This window comes from Bipolaris oryzae, assembly GCF_000523455.1.
Source record: "Bipolaris oryzae ATCC 44560 unplaced genomic scaffold scaffold_28, whole genome shotgun sequence".
NCBI classification, from domain to species: Eukaryota; Fungi; Ascomycota; class Dothideomycetes; order Pleosporales; family Pleosporaceae; genus Bipolaris; species Bipolaris oryzae.
Window position 1 is genome coordinate 118,163 of NW_006911304.1, and position 18,024 is coordinate 136,186.

Below are 18,024 nucleotides of genomic sequence, written 5' to 3' on the forward strand. Positions count from 1 at the left end.
CTGGGTTGAAACCTAGCCCGCGTTGATAATTGCTCTTGGGCACGTCTCGAGTCACACTACGAGGAGAGCTCCCCACAACCACGTTCTGCATGGAGAACGTGATGAGCACTTCAGATTTGAGGAGGAGAGATAGATTGAATCAAGACACGCAGATTTTTGCTCAAGATTGCTCTCAAACAACCCGCCCGGGGTATCCGTCATGGGAGGGTCTTTGATTTCAATCACACAAAGCCCATTATGCCCATGGGCATGACGCTCGGGCGTATCGTCGGTGAGCGTAGGAAGATTGGGAAGGGACCTATTGGTGTTCCTCACCACGTGCTGCATAGTAACCCTCAGGTTTTCAGAGATGTTGTTAGTGGGGGTAAATCCTGGGTGTGGGGCGCAAGGGTTCCCGGCTGTACCGGGGTGGGATCCACCGACGGGACTGGGGGTTCCGGAGTCTGAGAATTTGCTTGAGGTTCAATTGTCGTTGCCGTACGAGGGTGTGGGGAGAGGGAGATAGATATACTGCTATTAGTTGATCTTTTTTTTATATTGATAAAAAGTTAGGATTAGAAGAAATAAATGATTGTGATGGGCAATATTAAAAATTAGTGGTCAACTTTTTCTGCATGCATGCGAATCGATATTAAGCTATTGATGAATCCTTTCCTTGATGGCACCGACAACGCTCTTTAAGCCGCTCAGCCTCGCCTCCTTGGTCTCCCCCAGGTAGAGACTAGCAACGGGCCATGCGTGTATTCCACCTCTTTCTTCCCACGTATCCACCTCCTTCCCCGTCTTCTCCAATAACGCGATGAGATTCCGTGTTTCTGGCCCTAGCACCTCCTCGCTGCCGTACAAAAAGTACCAACCCTTTTCTGGTGAAGCCTCCGTCCACTTCTGGATGTCTTTGCAATTTCCAGGCGAAACCATGGCATCGCCGGAAGAGACTTTGCTCCCAATGTACTGGCGTCCATATTGTTCCAGAGAGGAGCTGTTGAGATAGTCCGACTTGGTGTTTCTGTTCTCGGGCGATATGATTTTGACCCATGGACTGATCATAATCGCAAGACCGGGCTTCTGATGTCGAAGTTCGGTGTGCTCAGACAAATAAAGCAAGAAGCTTAGCATCAACGTTGCGCCAGCCGAATCTCCACCAACAACAATGCGAGTCGAGGACTGAGCCAAGGAAAGAACATACTCGTATCCGGCCAGGGTCTCATGGAGTTGGGTGGGATACGTGGCGTCTGGCACAAGAGTGTATTCCAGGGCAAAGAGGGCGGGATTGCGGTACCCTGCGGCTTTGAGCAATGCAACCCAAGCAAGCAAGAATTCCATGTAAAAGTAGCTGCTTCCCATGGAGAAACCACCGCCGTGACAGTAGTAAACAATCAAGTCGGGCTGCTCTTGCTGGTTATACACAATCCATACGCCTTTAAAATTTGGTCGCTTGATGTCGGTCCACCTGATGGGACTGGTGACAACGCCGTGGCGCAACATGCGGAATCTCAGAAAAGGCAGTGAGACTTGCTTTGAGAAAAAGACTCTACCCAGGAAGGCTGGCATGTTCGCGAATGCATAGCGGACAAAGCGGATGACGAGGTCCTGGAATGGTGTTGCTTTCCTGACCCATGGTGCCCGTTGTTCAACAGGGACAAAGAGTCTCTCATGAATGAATTGGATTGGTATGACAATAACTTTGAAAGCTGTGAGAATCAGTACGTCTGGAGAACCAAGAGGGCATGTACTCACTAAGAAAAGGTAGTTGGGGGAGAAGCCATGTCAAAAGGGGGATGATGCCGATTTGGATTAGCAATTGAGGGGCAAGAAAGACGAGGAAAGCGATGCAGTCCAGGTAGGATATCTGGCCCAGGATCATCTTGGCAAGAAATACATAAAGATGAAGTCAGTGAGCTTCCTTTGTCTGTCCGCGCCATGTCGAGTGACAATGGTGATGACGCCGTCAAGGGTCTAGCTAAGCCACAACCGATTAGCGCCACACCCGTTCAAACTCAATGCTCGTTCTCTGACCAGGACACGCGTCATGGTTGTGAGAAAGGCCCTTCCAGGTTAGCTAGAATGCGAGCTGAATGTCAAGTCAGAAGGTGAAGACGGAATACCGTGCACGTACTCTGCCGTATGCGGAAGACGGTGAGCACGTGACGACGGTTAGAGTTTGTGGGCACGGACCAGGCGGTTGATCGCGACGCCCGGAAAACTTGCGCGCGGCACGCAGTTGTCACTCGGCAAACACCAACGACTGCGACTGCGACTGCGACTGCAATCCTCTTCGTCTGCTTGCCTGTGCCTGCACCGAGGAATCATCTTGTTCCATCTTTCTTGTCCCCTCTTTTCCCTCTTATCTTTTTAATGGAATAAAGCCCCGCGCCCGACGGCAGTCTCAGTTGTTTGCGCGGCAGCCTTAGCCAAAGTCGCGAACTTGCACAACCTCACCATGGCAAACTCGGCAGCAGACCCCAAGGCGGCGCCGCTGGCCGATGAGCTGAAGGACCTCGCTCTGTAAGCGCTTCTCTGCTGCTTTCTTCTTCAGTGTTACTAACATCCATAGCTCACTCCCCACCTCTGCTTTTCCCAAGAACTTCTTCTGCGCACTATGCAATCAGCTAGCTTTTGACTCATACAAGCTGATTTGCTGCGCAAAATCAGTCTGCTCATCATGTATGAACAATTCATCACCAAGTTATAACAGAATCGCCGCCCACTAACATTTTTCAGGCCAGGCAAATCTCCAGTTTCCTACCACGTGTCCGTCGTGCGACCATTCGCCGCTCGAGGCAGATTCGTGTGCGATCAACAAGTCTCTCCGCAACACCATGCGCGTATGGCTGCAAAAACAGAAGAAGAAGGAAGAGGCCAAGGCTGCGGCACAGGCAGCTACCCCTCCTGTTGAGGCGACACCAGCCGCGCCCGAAGTGCAGCCAGTGAGCGAGAACATAGACAAGCCTGTAGACAGCATTGAGGAACCACCCAAGGCAGAGGATAGTGTCGCTGAAGAAGCCGCTGGCTCTGTGGGGAATGCGGAAGAGGCTGTACAGCGCGCTGGCTCGGCCTCTGCTCAACCGAACGAAGTAGGTAACCAATGTTTATCTTGTTGTTCGCGTGTTAGCATATTCGGATCGTACAGTAAAGAAAGAGGAAAACAAGAGAACAAGGCGAAGAGCATCCATTTCTTGAAGAATGCAAAACCCGTTGCTGCAAATGCACATGAACATCAAGTGTCTTTAACTCGATCTGTCGCGGTTACTAACCAAGATCAGGTCAACTCTCCTACTGAGGCTAGAGCATCGCAGAATATCTCGAAAAGCACGGAGCCCGCAGCAGCGGACGACTCGACGGAAGAGCCAAGCAACACCCCCGTCGTCAATGGCATGTCAGGCACCAATTCCATGATGAACAATATGCAAGGTCAAATGGGTTTTGGTTTTCCTGCTCAAGGTGGCTTCAACAACGGCATGGGTTGGAACGGCATGCCTAACATGATGGCCAACGGCAATTGGAATGGTATGAATCCCATGGGTACGTTATATCTCTGAAAATTCCAACAAACAAACACCTGCTAATTTTCATCCAGACTTCAACAGCATGAACGGCATGTACGGCAACTTTGGGGGAAACATGGGCATGAACGACATGTCAGCCATGAACATGATGCAGTATGGAGGCGGCTTTGGTAATGGTTGGAATGGAATGGGCGGTGGCTATGGAAACTTCAGCGGGCCCAATCAGATGGGTGGCTATAATCAATCTGGAGCATATCCCGAGATGATGAACCAGTTCCCCAAGAATAATTTCCCAAACCAGAACCAGAATCGTTTCCATGCCAATCAAGGCGGAGCACATGCCCAACGAAACAACAGGAATGGCAGCCAGGGAGGCTTTGGCCCTGGTTTCCAGGGCGCGAATACCTGTCCGACAAGCCACGGCGGCCCTTCGGAAAACGTACGTTCTTTCCACACAAATTCTCGGCCTAACTCGAATAATCGGGTTGGCAAATCTTCAAACACTCCGACTGACACGAATTTTCTTACGCAGCGTGACGGCCAGTCGCCTGATGGAAACGCCAACACTGCTACTGAGGCCAAGGCCGAAGGCGAGCAGGACAAGGCTTCCACAGAGCCAACTGAAGAAGGTAAGGAAAATAGCGAATCTGTTGCAGTTTCTATTGAGGCGACGAATAATGGAGCTGGCTCCGGTCTTGATGCAAGTCAGACCGCTGCCAACAGTACTGATGATACAGGAGAGAGTGTCAAAGAGCCAGCGCAGGACGATGGGCTGAAACCAATCCAAACTGTCGACACAGGTGGTGCAGATATGCAGGATTATGATCAGTCAATGATGGGCAATGGTATGGGCATGCCATACGCAGCAGGAATGATGAACCAGTTCCCGGCTCAGCATATGAACGCACCCTTCGATCCTAGCATGAACATGAACATGAATATGAACATGGGATACAACGGCAATTTCGGTCCTCGTGGCGGCTTCAATAGTGGCGCTTATGGTGCGGCGACAGTTTTGACAGGTCAACCCACGGAGCCTATTGGTGTCGGGGTCAAAGGCGCACCCACCGGACCACGTGCGATGCGAGAAGGTCGGCCCAACACTGGATTCTCGAGTCGTGTAAACAGTGGTCGGTATGCTCAGGCACCTCCCCCGCCACCACCTAAGAGTATTGCATCTACTCAGGAAGTTGCACCGATTAGTCCACAGCGCAGGGTTCGATCGTAAGTACCCATTCAATCAACACGGGGCTTTCATAACTGACCACCATATAGCAAATCCCCTTTGCGGGATGAGAGTATGCGCGTCAAAGAGCGTTCACCCACACGGTCCCGGTCGCGGTCTCGAGCGAGAGACGAAGTCCGAGATGAGCATCGTGAGCGATCACGTTCTGCGGATCGCCACTCTAGACGTGACGACCGTGCTCGATCACTGACGCCGTCAGAGGATGACCATGACAGTCGCAAAGACCGCAAGCACCACCGCTCATCGCGTTACGACGATCGTGAGCAGGAGCACGATGACCGGTACCGTGACGAGAGGAGTAGCCGTGGCGACAGAACACGGAGCGCTTCAGCAGACTCCAAGTATCGCAGCAGCCGTCGTGACAAGGATAAGCACCGCTCCTCACGGTCACACCGCGAGCGAAGTAGGGAACATCGACGCCGCCACCGTTCTCGATCGCCTCGCAATGAGGACAAGTATGACGATGATGATGCGTATCCCAACGGTGAAAAGGACTCTGATGGCAACTCGCGACGCAGGCATAGGAGTCGTGATAAAGATAGGCATCGTGAAAGATCACGCGACCGATCCCGCGACAAGGAACGTGAACGGGACCGCAAGGATCGCAAAGAGCGCGAGCGCGACTATGACTATGACCGCGAGAAAGACCGCTCACGAGACAAGGACAAGGAACGCAGGCGTCGCCGTGACCGTGATGCCGAAGAGGATGAGCGTGATTATGAGGACGACAAGTATCGCTCCTCTCGCCGCAGCCGCAAAGACCGGGATCGCGAACGTCGCGATGATGACCGCGATCGAAAAGAGAGGCCATCCGCAAATGATAAAGAGGAAGATGTTGTTGGTCAAATGATGAAGAAGCGTGTCGTTTCGCCTCCTCTGAACGCCCCGACTGGCCCATCAGCAAACGGCTTCAGCATCAAAGGCCGTTCGAAAAATGCCATGGCGCCACCTACCCAACCACCTAGTGGCCCTCGAGCATTCCAACCCCCGAAAGGACCAGCTGCTGATCGCAACAAGGACCGCAGCAGCGACTCTCGAGACCACCGCCGAAGGAGCAGCGTAAGCTCCGTTTCTACACCACCAACTGGACCATCCTCAAAAGAAAAGGAAACTCCACAAGACCACTACGCCGCTGAGAGGGAGCGCAACGCTCGAGAGCGCGACAGCCGCGACCGCGTCGAAAAGCCTCCAAGCAAATCCCTCCACTCCCGCATCTCCTCGACATCTTCCCGCCCTACCCTCTCAACCAAACGCTCTCGTGACGACCTAGATGACGAGCCTTCTGTCCCCAAAGGACCAAAAGCCGACGTCAAGCCCCCTACTGGACCCGCATCCCACCGCGATAAGAGACGCAAGAGCGGTGCCATCGGCGACGACAACATTGCAAACCTGTTCACCGCTGGCCTTAGGAAGAACGCCAAAGCCAGACGTGGAGGCGTGAGGACAGAGGGTGATGTCGAGAGGGAGATGATGGAGAGGGAACGAGAAAGGAGATAGCCTTGCACTTTACTGTGTTGCTATCTGCAGCAGATTCTAGGGTGTGGGAAAGAGAGATGGATCCGGGGATTGTATTAATCAAAGTCATGGGTGAGAGATGATCTGGGATGGCTACTCTGCTTTCTTTTTGTATTATACCCTTTTTCTGTCACTTGCTTATGGTGTGGGGGGTGGGCGAGTGAGAAATTAAGAGGATGCATGCATGTATGCTGTAATGAGGCGGACAGCAAGTCCTCTTTCTTAGAATCTGAATAATGAAAACCACCTAAAGAGAGAGAAAGAAGGACCTTGCAACTTGTGTGCTTTGGTGGGTTGTGGTATCATTTTACTAATTTGTGATTCTATGGGATTGATTGGATACATGTTTACCGCCTGTGGTTTACGAATTCCTTTTGCTCACCACCTAGTCTCGAAGCAACGACAGTGGCTTCCCGGATAGCCTTTGCAACAGAGCCTCTGACACCGTCTTCCTCGAGTGACATCAGACCGCCGATTGTGCAGCCGCCTGGCGTAGACACCTTATCCTTGAGCACAGCCGGATGCTCGCCATTCAGCACCAAACCTGTGGTTCCCCTCATAGTCTGCGCAGCCATCATCTGTGCTTCTGCCCTGGGCAACCCCATCGCCACAGCACCATCCGCCGCCGCCTCCAGCATCAATGCGAAAAACGCAGGTCCAGACCCGCACAGCGCAGTCGCAACATCCATGTTTGCAGGCGGTAGCGTAGTAACACGACCAATGGAACTAAATACGAATTCCACAAGCTTAGCCTGCGCCTCGCTGAGCGGCGGATCAGAAGTCTGAATCACAGACATGGATTCGCCGACAAATGACGCCGTGTTGGGCATTACACGGACGACTCTACATGCGTTTTCTGCCTTCTCTGGGCCATCCGGGTACAAGAATGCCTCGATCTGCTCGCGGGTCACACCTGCCAATATGCTGACTAGGACCTTGCCCTTGAGCGCATCCCTCATGCCTTCCTCACCGAGAATTGTCTTGAAGCCGTGGGGCTTGCAGCTCAGCAGGACGATATCTGCTTGTTGGACGCCCTTGAGGTTCTCGTTTGTGAGGGTTTGCAGGGGGAAGTTGTAGTGGCCGAGGGCTTTGCGGACGTTTTGTTCGGCGGGGGCCCATTGGTCGCAGGCGATGAAGTTGGAGAGGTTGGGGACGTCTTTTGGGGCGGAGGAGGGGTCGATGGTGGCTTTTGTGTGGGTGGAGGCGAGGGAGGACATTACGCCGCCCATGATTGCTATGCCCATTGTTCCTGAGGGTGGTGGTTAGTTATTGGTCTTTGGTGGTGTGGTGGATGTCTAGGGTGACTGTTCATGCAGAGTTGTTTCTTGAAGAAGATGGAAGATTTTATGGGGATTTCGAGAGAAAAGTGAAGAGTACTGTGTTGTGAGACGGTAGTTACAACTTCTTGACACAGTCGTATGGCCAGTCATTTATCTTATGAGAGCGATGCGGGGCGAAGAAAGATATATATCGAGAAGGCAACTTACCTGAACCGAGAACGGTCAATGTTAAAGGCTTGGATTCCTGAGTGTTCGCCATCTTGAATTTCTCCGTTTGAATATGTTTCCTGGGTGGTGTTGAGGGAATACAAAAGGAAGTGCTGACTGGGGATTCAGCGCGAGATCGGCGACTTTTCCCCACGTTAAATGCACCTTAAGCTATGACCACCAAGCCGACGATATGCGCGTTGCAGTTGCGGAAGCTCTCCACTTCAACAGACACCAGACGATAGTTTACCGGCCTACTGTTGATTCACCGTCAACGCCACCCCCTGGATTCCGCCCGAAACCCCAATACCTAAACTCGTCTTCGGGTGCTAACTCGTCAACCCAACATCTTGCCCACCATGGCCGATCCCTTCGAAGTCCGCCAACGATTCACAACGCTGCTCTCACACCTAAGCGCATCCCACACATCGCTCCAAAAAGCCGCTCTGTACGCGCTGAAAAACCGCGAAATGGACGAAGACTTGCATTCCTGCATCCTCGAGCAGCTCGAGCGCAATAACATGAACATACGTGCGAACATCATGTTCTTCATCGAATGTCTGTGTGAATACGCGGTCAAGGAAAACAACGCAGGAGACAGCAGTGCAATGGGCTATGTGCGCATGCTTCAGCGCGACATTCTCGCCGTTGTTGAGTGCGTCGTAGGCGAAGAAGGCGCAAACATCCGTGTTGTGCGCAAAGTCCTCAAGACGCTGGAAAACCTGAATATCCTCCTGCGGGAAACGGTACAGGAACTCGAAGCTGTGCTCAAGTCAAGAGAGGTGGCGCACCCGTTCATGGCGATGGATATTGGAGGTGAGGGTAAAGATAGTCCTGCGGCTGGGACTGGCAAGAATGGGGGGCAGCGCATGGATAAGCGCCAGATTGAGCAGAGGATTGAAGAGGACAGGGAGCGGCATAAGAGGCTGAGAGAGAGTATTTGGGCTGTTCCTGGGGAGGGGTATGAAGAGTTTGAGAAACTGTGGGAGGAGGCGAGTGATGTTAATGAGGATGATTATGTGACTGCGCGGGAAGACGCGGAGGAGAGGAGGAAAGTGATTGCGTACGGATAAGATCCAGACTAAGATGAGGAGAGTGCGTTCGAAAAGTGAGAGGCACTGCTGGAAGCGACACTGAAGGGTAATTACACAAAAGCCCCTGCGGATTGGAGTTGCGGGGCATCATAGGATGAGTGACTGGAAGGCGTTTACGGGTCAGATACGGGTCTTCATCACAGCATAGTACAGGCGTTATGGTGGAAAGATACCACGGGCTGTCTCATGACGCCCAACTGTTATTGGAGTTTTGAGGTATTCCAAATACATCTACGATCATTCCAAACATATCTGTACACGCCCGTTGTGCAATGCTATGATACAGTGTCCGTCTCTTGTCCCCGACCATCATCCTTTCCTTCCAGATGTATTCTTCTACTCCAGAACAACAGTGGCGCCGAGTGCCTTGAGCGTCTCGACGATCTTCTCTGCCTCCTCCTTGGGGACACCCTCCTTCAACACCTTTGGCGCACTCTCGACAAACTTCTTGCTGTCGACCAGACTGAGGCCAAGCATGGCCTTGACTTCCTTGATCACCTTAGGTTTTGCGGCTGGGTCGAACTTCTCAAGCTTAAGGTTGAAAAGCGTCTTTTCTTGGGCAGCGGGGGCGGCTTCCTCCTCCTCGGCAGGGGCAGCTGCAGCGGCGGGTCCAGCACTTCCTGGGCCAGCAACAAAGCCGCCCATGGGCATGTCGGGGATATTTAGGCGAGTCTGTGGGTGGTGTCAGTGCGGTAATACAGCCATTGTGATATTGAAGAGCGATTTAACAAGCAATTCTAGCGGTATACAGTCTGCCCGTCTCTTTCACATAATATTTTTCCCCTCTTCAAACGCCGTTGTTTGTTGAAGAAGAAATATGGTGTTCCACAAGCCTTCAATTGCTATTCTCTGCCTCATTCGCGGTTTTCCGTACCTTCAATGTTGACACGAGATCCGCAGTCTCCAACAGAGTCAATTGGCTAATCTGGTCGACAATGGTCGCAATCTTGGGGTTTGTGGGCGCAGCCGCATCTGATTGCCATCTCCGCTGTATCCTCTGCTGTGTGGCTCCAATCGTCGGTCGTACATATGCGGTCTGCTTAGCGGTACAGATACAGCGCCTGAGCGCGCGGGATGCTGGTGCTGCCATTGTGTGCTGCCGAGGGACGCAAGGATCGATGATAGGTGAACGTCGTACTGTAGTCGTCTCGCCATCATGAGATTTTGCGGAGCGGATTATGACGAATTGGGCTAGCGCCTTGGCGAAATCAGAGACCCGCAAAAAAGTTAGAGAACTTCCAGACACACGCGTGCTGCTTGCTCAACACCACCTTTTCTGTTCTATTGAAGCGTCAAAACTATGGGTAGGCGCCCCGACAGTCCCTACAGACATGGACAGAACGAAATCATGCAACACTGGTAAAATGGTAAACATCACTGCGCTTGCCACGGAAGCGCTGAAGCCTGGTTCGACGGACGATATTCTCGTTCAACATGGTGGATTATTATTCACAGAGCTGTGTGCGCGCTGGATCCAGTCTGGTGCCGACACAGAGGCCAAAGTGGCGGCTTTTGGACGAATTCTAGCACTTGCGCCTCACCTTGCCGAGCACGTGGAACGTTTTTTGGACAACAATTCGAATTCGTCCATAATTGGCACTCAGGATGCAAAGTTTTCAGAAGCGCAGACGCTCACTCTGCGCGATTCGGATTTGGTCGAAGTGCTGCTTGGAACTTTCCGACTTCTCAGCTACGATTGCAAAACTTTCTCTCACTATGTACGGCCCCGTGTTGTGGAGAGTCTATTTCGCCACCAAGATCGAGTCGTACGGTATCTGGCTGTGCGAGTATTCTGCTTGTATGTTCATGCGGCAGATTATGCGACACAAGAGCGGATTAAAGGAGTAGTGGGAGACGGAGATATTAACGGATTCTGGGAAGGACGTCAAATCGACTACCGGTTCTTATCATTATGGGAAGAAAAGAGATGGAAAGATTTGCTATTGAATATGCATCAGCAAAGTGAGAGCACCACGGACTATTCTGTATCTACGGATCAAGAACTGTCGCCCTACACGGTCAACGTTAGTGGCGTCCTTTTGCCCCGGTTAGACGGACATCCTTCGCAGGAAATGCCTTCTGAGCTTGTATTCACTGCCACCACAAAAGCCAATCTGAAGGATATCGCCCATGGTCTCCTTCATTCAAGTCCGATCTTGCTCACTGGTCTTGCCGGATCTGGAAAGACACTCCTTACCCGTCACTTCGCCTGGCAGTTGAATAAGCTAGAAAAAATGGTTACTCTGCACCTCAACGAGCAAAGTGATGCGAAGCTTTTGATTGGAATGTACACTACCGGTACAAAGCCGGGGACGTTCAGCTGGCGAGCAGGTGTTTTGACTACAGCTGTCCGAGAGGGGAGATGGATCTTCATTGAAGACTTGGATCGAGCACCAAACGAAGTCATCAGTACACTTTTGCCACTAATAGAGCGCGGTGAACTGCTCATTCCTAGCCGAGGGGAAACCATACGAGCAGCACGAGGATTCCGGATTATTGCAACAATGCGGAGTACTCTCAATCCACGGGGCCAGGAGATTGTACCCCGTCAAAACATGATAGGCCACCGATTTTGGAACTTCATCACAGTTCGAATGCCCCAACTGGATGAGTTCAACCACATAATACACGAGAAGTATCCGATATTGCAAAAGCACCTGCCCGGTATTATGCAGGTCTACTCTCGACTTCTAAACCTCTACTCGGACGCGAAATTCTCATCTGAGAATGGAACTTCGCTTCGTGCCTTGACTCCAAGAGACCTTCTGAAATGGTGCGATCGGATATCAATACTGCTCGAACAAGCCACGTTTAGCGACGCGCAGAAAGACGACATTTTTATGGAGGCCTTTGATTGTTTTGCAGGAAGCCTACGCAGCGAAATAGCACGTCAGATGGTAATGGACTGCGTGGCTGAAGAGCTGCACATCGATCCACAGCGACGCGATCATCTATTGAGAAACCGAGAGGTCAAACTGCATTTGCCCTCCAAGTCAACATCTTCTGGCACCATCCAAATAGGCCGCGCTAGGTTGTCCAAACATAAATCATCGAAAAAGGCAGGCACAGGACGGCCATTCTCCACTAACGACTATACATTGCGTTTACTGGAAAAGGTTGCTGTGGCAGTTGGTCGTCAAGAGCCACTTCTTCTCGTTGGTGAGACCGGTACTGGAAAGACAACCTGCATCCAGTATCTGGCAGAGCAGCTCGGCCGCAAGCTGGTGGCGTTCAACTTGTCTCAGCAAAGTGAAAGCGGAGACCTGCTTGGTGGCTTCAAGCCGGTGAATGTCCGCAGTCTCGTGATCCCGCTTAAAGATGAATTCGATGAGATCTTTGACACCACCTTTTCGAGAAAGAAGAACTTACGGTTTCTCGAGATGTTGGGCAAGCGTGTAGCAAAGGGCGAATGGAACCGTGTTTGCGCACTTTGGCGCGAGGCATTGAAGATGGTTGATGCAGCCAGAAAAAAGCACGAGTCGCATACTTCATCCCCAGATCCTGAGGGTGGCCAGCCTAAGAAGAAGCGGAAGACTGACACTTTGCCGGCAAACTTCCCCACTGCGCGATGGGAAAAGTTCGCAACTGATCTACAAAACCTCGAGGCCCAGCTCGCTAGTGGCGCCGAAGCATTCGCATTCTCTTTTCTGGAGGGTAACATCGTCAAAGCGGTGAGGAATGGCGATTGGGTACTCCTGGATGAAATCAACTTGGCATCTTCAGACACTCTAGAGGCGCTGACGGATCTCTTGGGTGGCGGCCCAGATGGTAATCCGTCCATTCTTTTGACCGAGACTGGCAATGTTGAGCGAGTAGTCGCGCATCCGAACTTCAGGGTGTTCGCAGCTATGAACCCGGCAACAGATGTAGGCAAGAAAGATCTACCACCAGGTATCCGGTCGAGATTCACCGAGCTATACGTTGAGAGTCCGGACAGTGACGAGAAGAGTTTACGCAACATTGTAGAGAAGTACCTAGGTGGCGATGGCACTGACCCGGCAATCGTTCGAGTTGCGCGGGACGTTACCAGTCTATACCTTGAAATCCAGAAGTATGCCAAAGCAAATATGCTCGTGGATGGTGCAGACCAGAAAGCTCATTTCAGTCTGCGAACCCTAACACGAACCCTGTCATACGCCCGAGATATCTCGCCACTATGCAGTATCCGACGAGCGCTATATGAAGGATTTCATATGAGTTTCTTGACGTTCTTAGGCAAGGCTTCAGAAGATTTGGTCGCCCCTCTCATTACCAAGTATCTGTTCCCTCAGAAAGCATCAATGAAGGCTGAACTCGGCAAGCCACTCCAGCAGCCGTCAGATGGCCGGGGGTACGTGAAGCAGGGCCATTACTGGCTTCGTCAAGGTGTACATCAAGTCGAAGAACAATCTCATTACATCATCACGCCATTTGTACAGCGAAACATGAACAATCTCATTCGAGCGGCTTCGACGCGGAAGTATCCAGTACTGATACAAGGCCCTACTTCTTCAGGTAAAACAAGTATGATCGAGTACTTGGCCAAAAGGTCTGGCAACAAGTTTGTTCGCATCAACAATCACGAACATACCGACCTCCAGGAATATCTCGGTTCTTACATTTCTGGAGCCGATGGTAAGCTCATCTTTCAGGAGGGCATCCTTGTACGAGCTTTACGGGAGGGTCACTGGATTGTGCTTGACGAACTTAATCTGGCACCTACCGATGTTCTCGAGGCACTCAATCGTCTTCTTGATGACAATCGTGAGCTGCTGATTCCAGAAACGCAGGAAATCGTTCGGCCCCACGAAGACTTCATGTTGTTCGCTACACAAAATCCAGCAGGCCTTTACGGTGGGCGTAAGGTGTTATCACGCGCTTTCCGCAACCGTTTTCTGGAATTGCATTTCGACGACATACCCGTGGAAGAGCTTACTGAAATCTTGCATCGCCGTACCATGATTCCTGAGACATGGTGCAAACGCATCGTCAAGGTTTACCGGGAATTGTCTACCCTTCGGCAAGAGAATCGTATTTTTGAGCAAAAGAGTTTCGCAACGCTTCGAGACTTGTTCAGATGGGCCCAACGAAAAGCAGACACAATTCAAGACCTTGCGAATAACGGATACATGCTGCTTGCTGAACGCGTCCGTAAAGAAGAAGAACGTGTCGCAGTGAAGAAGATCTTGGAGACTGTGATGAGCGAGAGGGGCCCCAAAGTGACAATTGACGAAGACCAGCTATTCAGTGTGGATAGCCTGTCAAATATCGAGGGCCTCGGCAAGGGAGTCTCGACTGCCAACAGCGATGTGGTGTGGACTCGCGCGATGCGCAGGTTGTCCGTTCTTGTTGCTTATGCGCTTCGCAACAAGGAGCCTGTCTTGCTCATCGGAGAAACCGGATGTGGAAAGACGACAGTCTGCCAGCTACTTGCAGATCAGTTCAATAACCAGCTTCACGTTATTAACGCTCATCAGAACACCGAGACGGGTGACTTGATCGGTGCGCAGCGACCCATCCGAAATCGAGCCGCCATTGAAGAATCGGTCAAGGAGAAAGTGTTGGAAAGCCTTTCCAATGTCCCCAGAGAGAGCCTCCAATATGACCTACACTCACTGGGATACGAGGACCTGTTGTCGCTGTATGACAGTGTTGTCAAGAGTCACCCTGATTCCGTACCAGCTGAGACTCGAAACGATATACAAGTCCACCGAGTCAAAGCAGGATCATTGTTCGAATGGTCGGATGGCGGCTTGGTACATGCGATGAAGCAAGGTCATTACTTCCTTCTAGATGAAATTTCCTTGGCTGATGATTCTGTTCTTGAACGCTTGAACAGTGTTTTGGAACCATCTCGCACTATCCTACTTGCCGAGAAGGGGCCTATAGACTCTTTGATCACAGCAAACGACGGCTTCCAATTCCTTGCGACTATGAACCCAGGTGGAGATTACGGCAAGAAAGAGCTCTCGCCGGCGCTTCGCAACCGCTTTACTGAGATTTGGGTTCCGGCAATGTCTGACCTCGATGACATCTTAGAGATTGTACGGTCAAAGCTGAAGCCGGAACTTGTGAATCATGCCGGTGTCATTGTATCATTCTCGCAATGGTTCAACGACAAGTACAACACCTCGGTCGCATCCTCCATATCCATTCGTGATACTTTGGCATGGGTTTCGTTTGTCAATAACTCTGCTCATCACGACCCGATTTTCAGTATTGTACATGGCGCTGCGATGGTTTTTATTGACACTCTTGGTGCCAATCCTGCAGGACTTCTCGCAATCCCCGCATCAACAATTAATGCGGAGAAGAATGCATGCCTCGATCATCTTAGCAAACTACTGGGAACGGACGTCACGTCCATGTACTACGGTCCTATTGACATCGTGAACACGGACGAAATCTTCCAACTAGGTGCCTTCTCTATTCCAAAGTTCTCATTAGCATCGTCGCAAGCATCTACCTTTGCGCTTGAAGCTCCAACTACACAGTCCAACGCGATGCGAGTCGTACGCGCACTCCAATTACCGAAACCAATCTTATTGGAAGGAAATCCTGGTGTGGGTAAAACTACGCTCGTGACCGCTCTTGCGAAAGCTATTGGCAAGCCATTGACAAGACTGAATCTATCCGAGCAGACAGATTTAATGGATCTGTTTGGTTCCGACGTGCCAGTAGAGGGCGGAGCTTCAGGAACATTCGCCTGGCGTGATGCACCATTCCTCAAAGCCATGAAAAGTGGCGATTGGGTCTTACTTGATGAAATGAATCTGGCATCTCAGTCGGTACTTGAAGGTCTCAATGCTGTACTTGATCATCGTGGTGAGGTATACATCTCCGAGTTGGACCAGACATTCCACAAGCATCCGGATTTCAGGGTCTTTGCAGCACAGAACCCTCATCACCAAGGTGGCGGCCGTAAAGGTCTGCCTGCTTCTTTCGTCAACCGATTCACAGTGGTGTACGCAGATGTCTTCCGACCAGAAGACCTGATCCTCATCTGCGAAAAGATCTTCCCATCCATCGAAAAGCAAGAAGTCACTAAACTAATCCGCTTTGTGGCTGAGTTGGATGAGCAAGTAGTCAATCATCGCGCTTTCGGAAATCTTGGTGCACCGTGGGAATTCAATCTACGAGATACGCTGCGCTGGCTTCAGCTCCTAGCTAGGACTGACTTTCCCGGTTCAGCACGAGACTTCCTAGACGTTATTTTTATGCAACGATTTCGAGTGGAAAGCGACCGGAGTCGGCTTCTCAAGTTATTTGAAAGTCAATATGGTGCTCATGACTCTCGAATGAGCCTCTTCCACAACTTGACTCAGAGCGCCATTCAAATAGGCCTTGGCCTGCTTCCTCGAGATGTCGCGGTCACCCGTTCAGATGCCGTGTCACCACTTCATATTTCTCAGCTCGGACCCATGGAAGCTCTCGTGGTCAGTGTCAAGCAAAACTGGCCAGTCATCATCGTTGGTCCACCAGGGTCAGGCAAAACCGCCATGATTAACCAGCTAGCAAGTTATGTTGGTACTGACCTTGTTACTTTCTCCATGAATGCAGATGTAGATGCGATGGATCTTGTTGGTGGGTATGAGCAGGTCGACCCTATGCGAGAAGTACATCAATGCCTCCAGAAGATCGAGGCAATGGTCCGAAGACACATTACAGCCTCTGAGCAGCCTCAATCAGCCTACATAGAACTCTTGGAATTGATCCAAGCAGGTTCTATTATGCATCTTGCTGGAAACTTGCGCCCAATCCTAGACCTACTTTCAACTATCGATGTTGAAGGACTTGCGCTGGCTCAAAACTTACAAAGCTCACTTCAAGCTTCAAGCGAGCAGATTGATGGCGCTCGTTTCCAATGGGTTGATGGTATTCTCATTCGAGCACTCGAGCAAGGTAAATGGCTGGTCCTTGACAACGCGAATCTCTGCTCAAGTGCTGTTCTCGATCGACTGAACTCTTTACTGGAACCGAACGGCTATCTTTCTATAAACGAACATTCGACTTCCGACGGGGAGGCGCGCATAGTGCGACCACATCCCAACTTTCGCATCTTCATGACCATGGATCCAAAGTACGGTGAACTTTCCAGAGCTATGCGCAACAGAGCAGTTGAGATATGTCTGCTTGAGCCAGATCAAGACAAGAAGGTGGTGTATAAACCGGTCATACAGTACGCCCTCGACTCAACTAGCTATCGCTTCCGCGGCTTCCAAGATCATCAGGACCACCTCTCTACAACTCTTCAACAGCATTTTGAGAGTTTGACTGTGCAAGATAACGAATTGCTAAAGAGCTTTACAAGTCAGGTTCGACAAGGGCTCGTGTCTGATGCATTAAATCAAACGAATGGCGTTGCCAGCAACAACAACATGCAATTGCACCTTGCTAAGCCGGCAGCTCTACTGGGAGATAAAATTTCACATCTTGTGCATTTCCTTACAAGTACATGGGGGCCGCGTTCACGGCCGCTATCAGGACAACTTGCTACTGGTACACTCGTGCAGCTACTTCCGTTCCATCCTTTGCTGAACGAGCTCTTTGTCAATCAAACGGAAGTATCCAAGGCCTTAAGCATAACTAGTGCATCGATTTATGAGGTCATGCTTGACCTATACAACATGCAGAAAGCTGTTCAAGAGCTACCATCTGCGCGATTCGAACGGCGAAAGGAAAAGCAAAAGCTGCCTGCTTTCTTGCATGCTTATAGCCAAGGGCTGATAAAGCTCATCGATGAATTTTGGAGAACACTTCAAGAAGACCAGCAACTTGACCTTGCATTCCTCAAGCCACTGAGGAGAATGTTTTGGGCTTTCCATGAACTTGCCACTGCTCCAACCTTCGATCGCGCAACGTTCCAGACATATCTCAAGATGTTAGCGTCTGCGATTCCCAAGTCCGATTCATCGATCCCTGTGATCCAGACACTCTCCGCGACTCTCTCCAAGCAAGTTGGTGCCTTTGGGGCCGATGTCCAGTTGACAACAGGATTAGGCATGGAACGCATCTGGCACGTGTTCAAGCCATCAACACCAATGGATCAGCAACAGTTGGCAGCTATTCTTGAACTAGAGGCTTTGGCCGACAGATTTGATGCCATTATGTGGCAGTCAACTCTTCGTTTAGATGAAATGATTCAGATTCGCGAACGTATCGCCAGTTCCCTGGACCTAGTTCGAAGAGATCAGGCA

General features: G+C 51.0%; 7 protein-coding genes across 7 annotated transcripts; 3 read left to right on the forward strand and 4 right to left on the reverse strand.

Annotated features, from left to right (window-relative positions):
- Nucleotides 1-636: 636 nt before the first annotated feature.
- COCMIDRAFT_88531 (uncharacterized protein) lies at nucleotides 637-1,864 on the reverse strand (the record flags this gene model as incomplete). Its single annotated transcript, XM_007687335.1, has 2 exons — nucleotides 637-1,691; nucleotides 1,738-1,864. The coding sequence occupies 2 exons, from the start codon at nucleotides 1,862-1,864 to the stop codon at nucleotides 637-639; spliced, it is 1,182 nt and encodes a 393-aa protein (XP_007685525.1).
- Nucleotides 1,865-1,920: 56 nt separating this feature from the next.
- COCMIDRAFT_88585 (uncharacterized protein) lies at nucleotides 1,921-2,094 on the forward strand (the record flags this gene model as incomplete). Its single annotated transcript, XM_007687336.1, has 1 exon — nucleotides 1,921-2,094. One exon carries the CDS (start codon nucleotides 1,921-1,923, stop codon nucleotides 2,092-2,094), a length of 174 nt encoding a protein of 57 aa, XP_007685526.1.
- Nucleotides 2,095-2,440: 346 nt separating this feature from the next.
- On the forward strand, nucleotides 2,441-6,249 carry COCMIDRAFT_34543 (uncharacterized protein; the record flags this gene model as incomplete). The annotated part of the gene is made up of 7 exons (XM_007687309.1): nucleotides 2,441-2,505; nucleotides 2,555-2,664; nucleotides 2,722-3,124; nucleotides 3,287-3,522; nucleotides 3,578-3,945; nucleotides 4,039-4,730; nucleotides 4,782-6,249. 7 exons carry the CDS (start codon nucleotides 2,441-2,443, stop codon nucleotides 6,247-6,249), a joined length of 3,342 nt encoding a protein of 1,113 aa, XP_007685499.1.
- Nucleotides 6,250-6,614: 365 nt separating this feature from the next.
- COCMIDRAFT_88562 (uncharacterized protein) lies at nucleotides 6,615-7,806 on the reverse strand (the record flags this gene model as incomplete). Its single annotated transcript, XM_007687337.1, has 2 exons — nucleotides 6,615-7,516; nucleotides 7,755-7,806. 2 exons carry the CDS (start codon nucleotides 7,804-7,806, stop codon nucleotides 6,615-6,617), a joined length of 954 nt encoding a protein of 317 aa, XP_007685527.1.
- Nucleotides 7,807-8,113: 307 nt separating this feature from the next.
- On the forward strand, nucleotides 8,114-8,827 carry COCMIDRAFT_88712 (uncharacterized protein; the record flags this gene model as incomplete). The annotated part of the gene is made up of 1 exon (XM_007687338.1): nucleotides 8,114-8,827. One exon carries the CDS (start codon nucleotides 8,114-8,116, stop codon nucleotides 8,825-8,827), a length of 714 nt encoding a protein of 237 aa, XP_007685528.1.
- A 357-nt stretch (nucleotides 8,828-9,184) lies between these two features.
- On the reverse strand, nucleotides 9,185-9,938 carry COCMIDRAFT_88658 (uncharacterized protein; the record flags this gene model as incomplete). The annotated part of the gene is made up of 2 exons (XM_007687339.1): nucleotides 9,185-9,520; nucleotides 9,723-9,938. The coding sequence occupies 2 exons, from the start codon at nucleotides 9,936-9,938 to the stop codon at nucleotides 9,185-9,187; spliced, it is 552 nt and encodes a 183-aa protein (XP_007685529.1).
- Nucleotides 9,939-15,197: 5,259 nt separating this feature from the next.
- COCMIDRAFT_34548 (uncharacterized protein) lies at nucleotides 15,198-15,563 on the reverse strand (the record flags this gene model as incomplete). The annotated part of the gene is made up of 1 exon (XM_007687310.1): nucleotides 15,198-15,563. The coding sequence occupies one exon, from the start codon at nucleotides 15,561-15,563 to the stop codon at nucleotides 15,198-15,200; it is 366 nt and encodes a 121-aa protein (XP_007685500.1).
- Nucleotides 15,564-18,024: the final 2,461 nt, after the last annotated feature.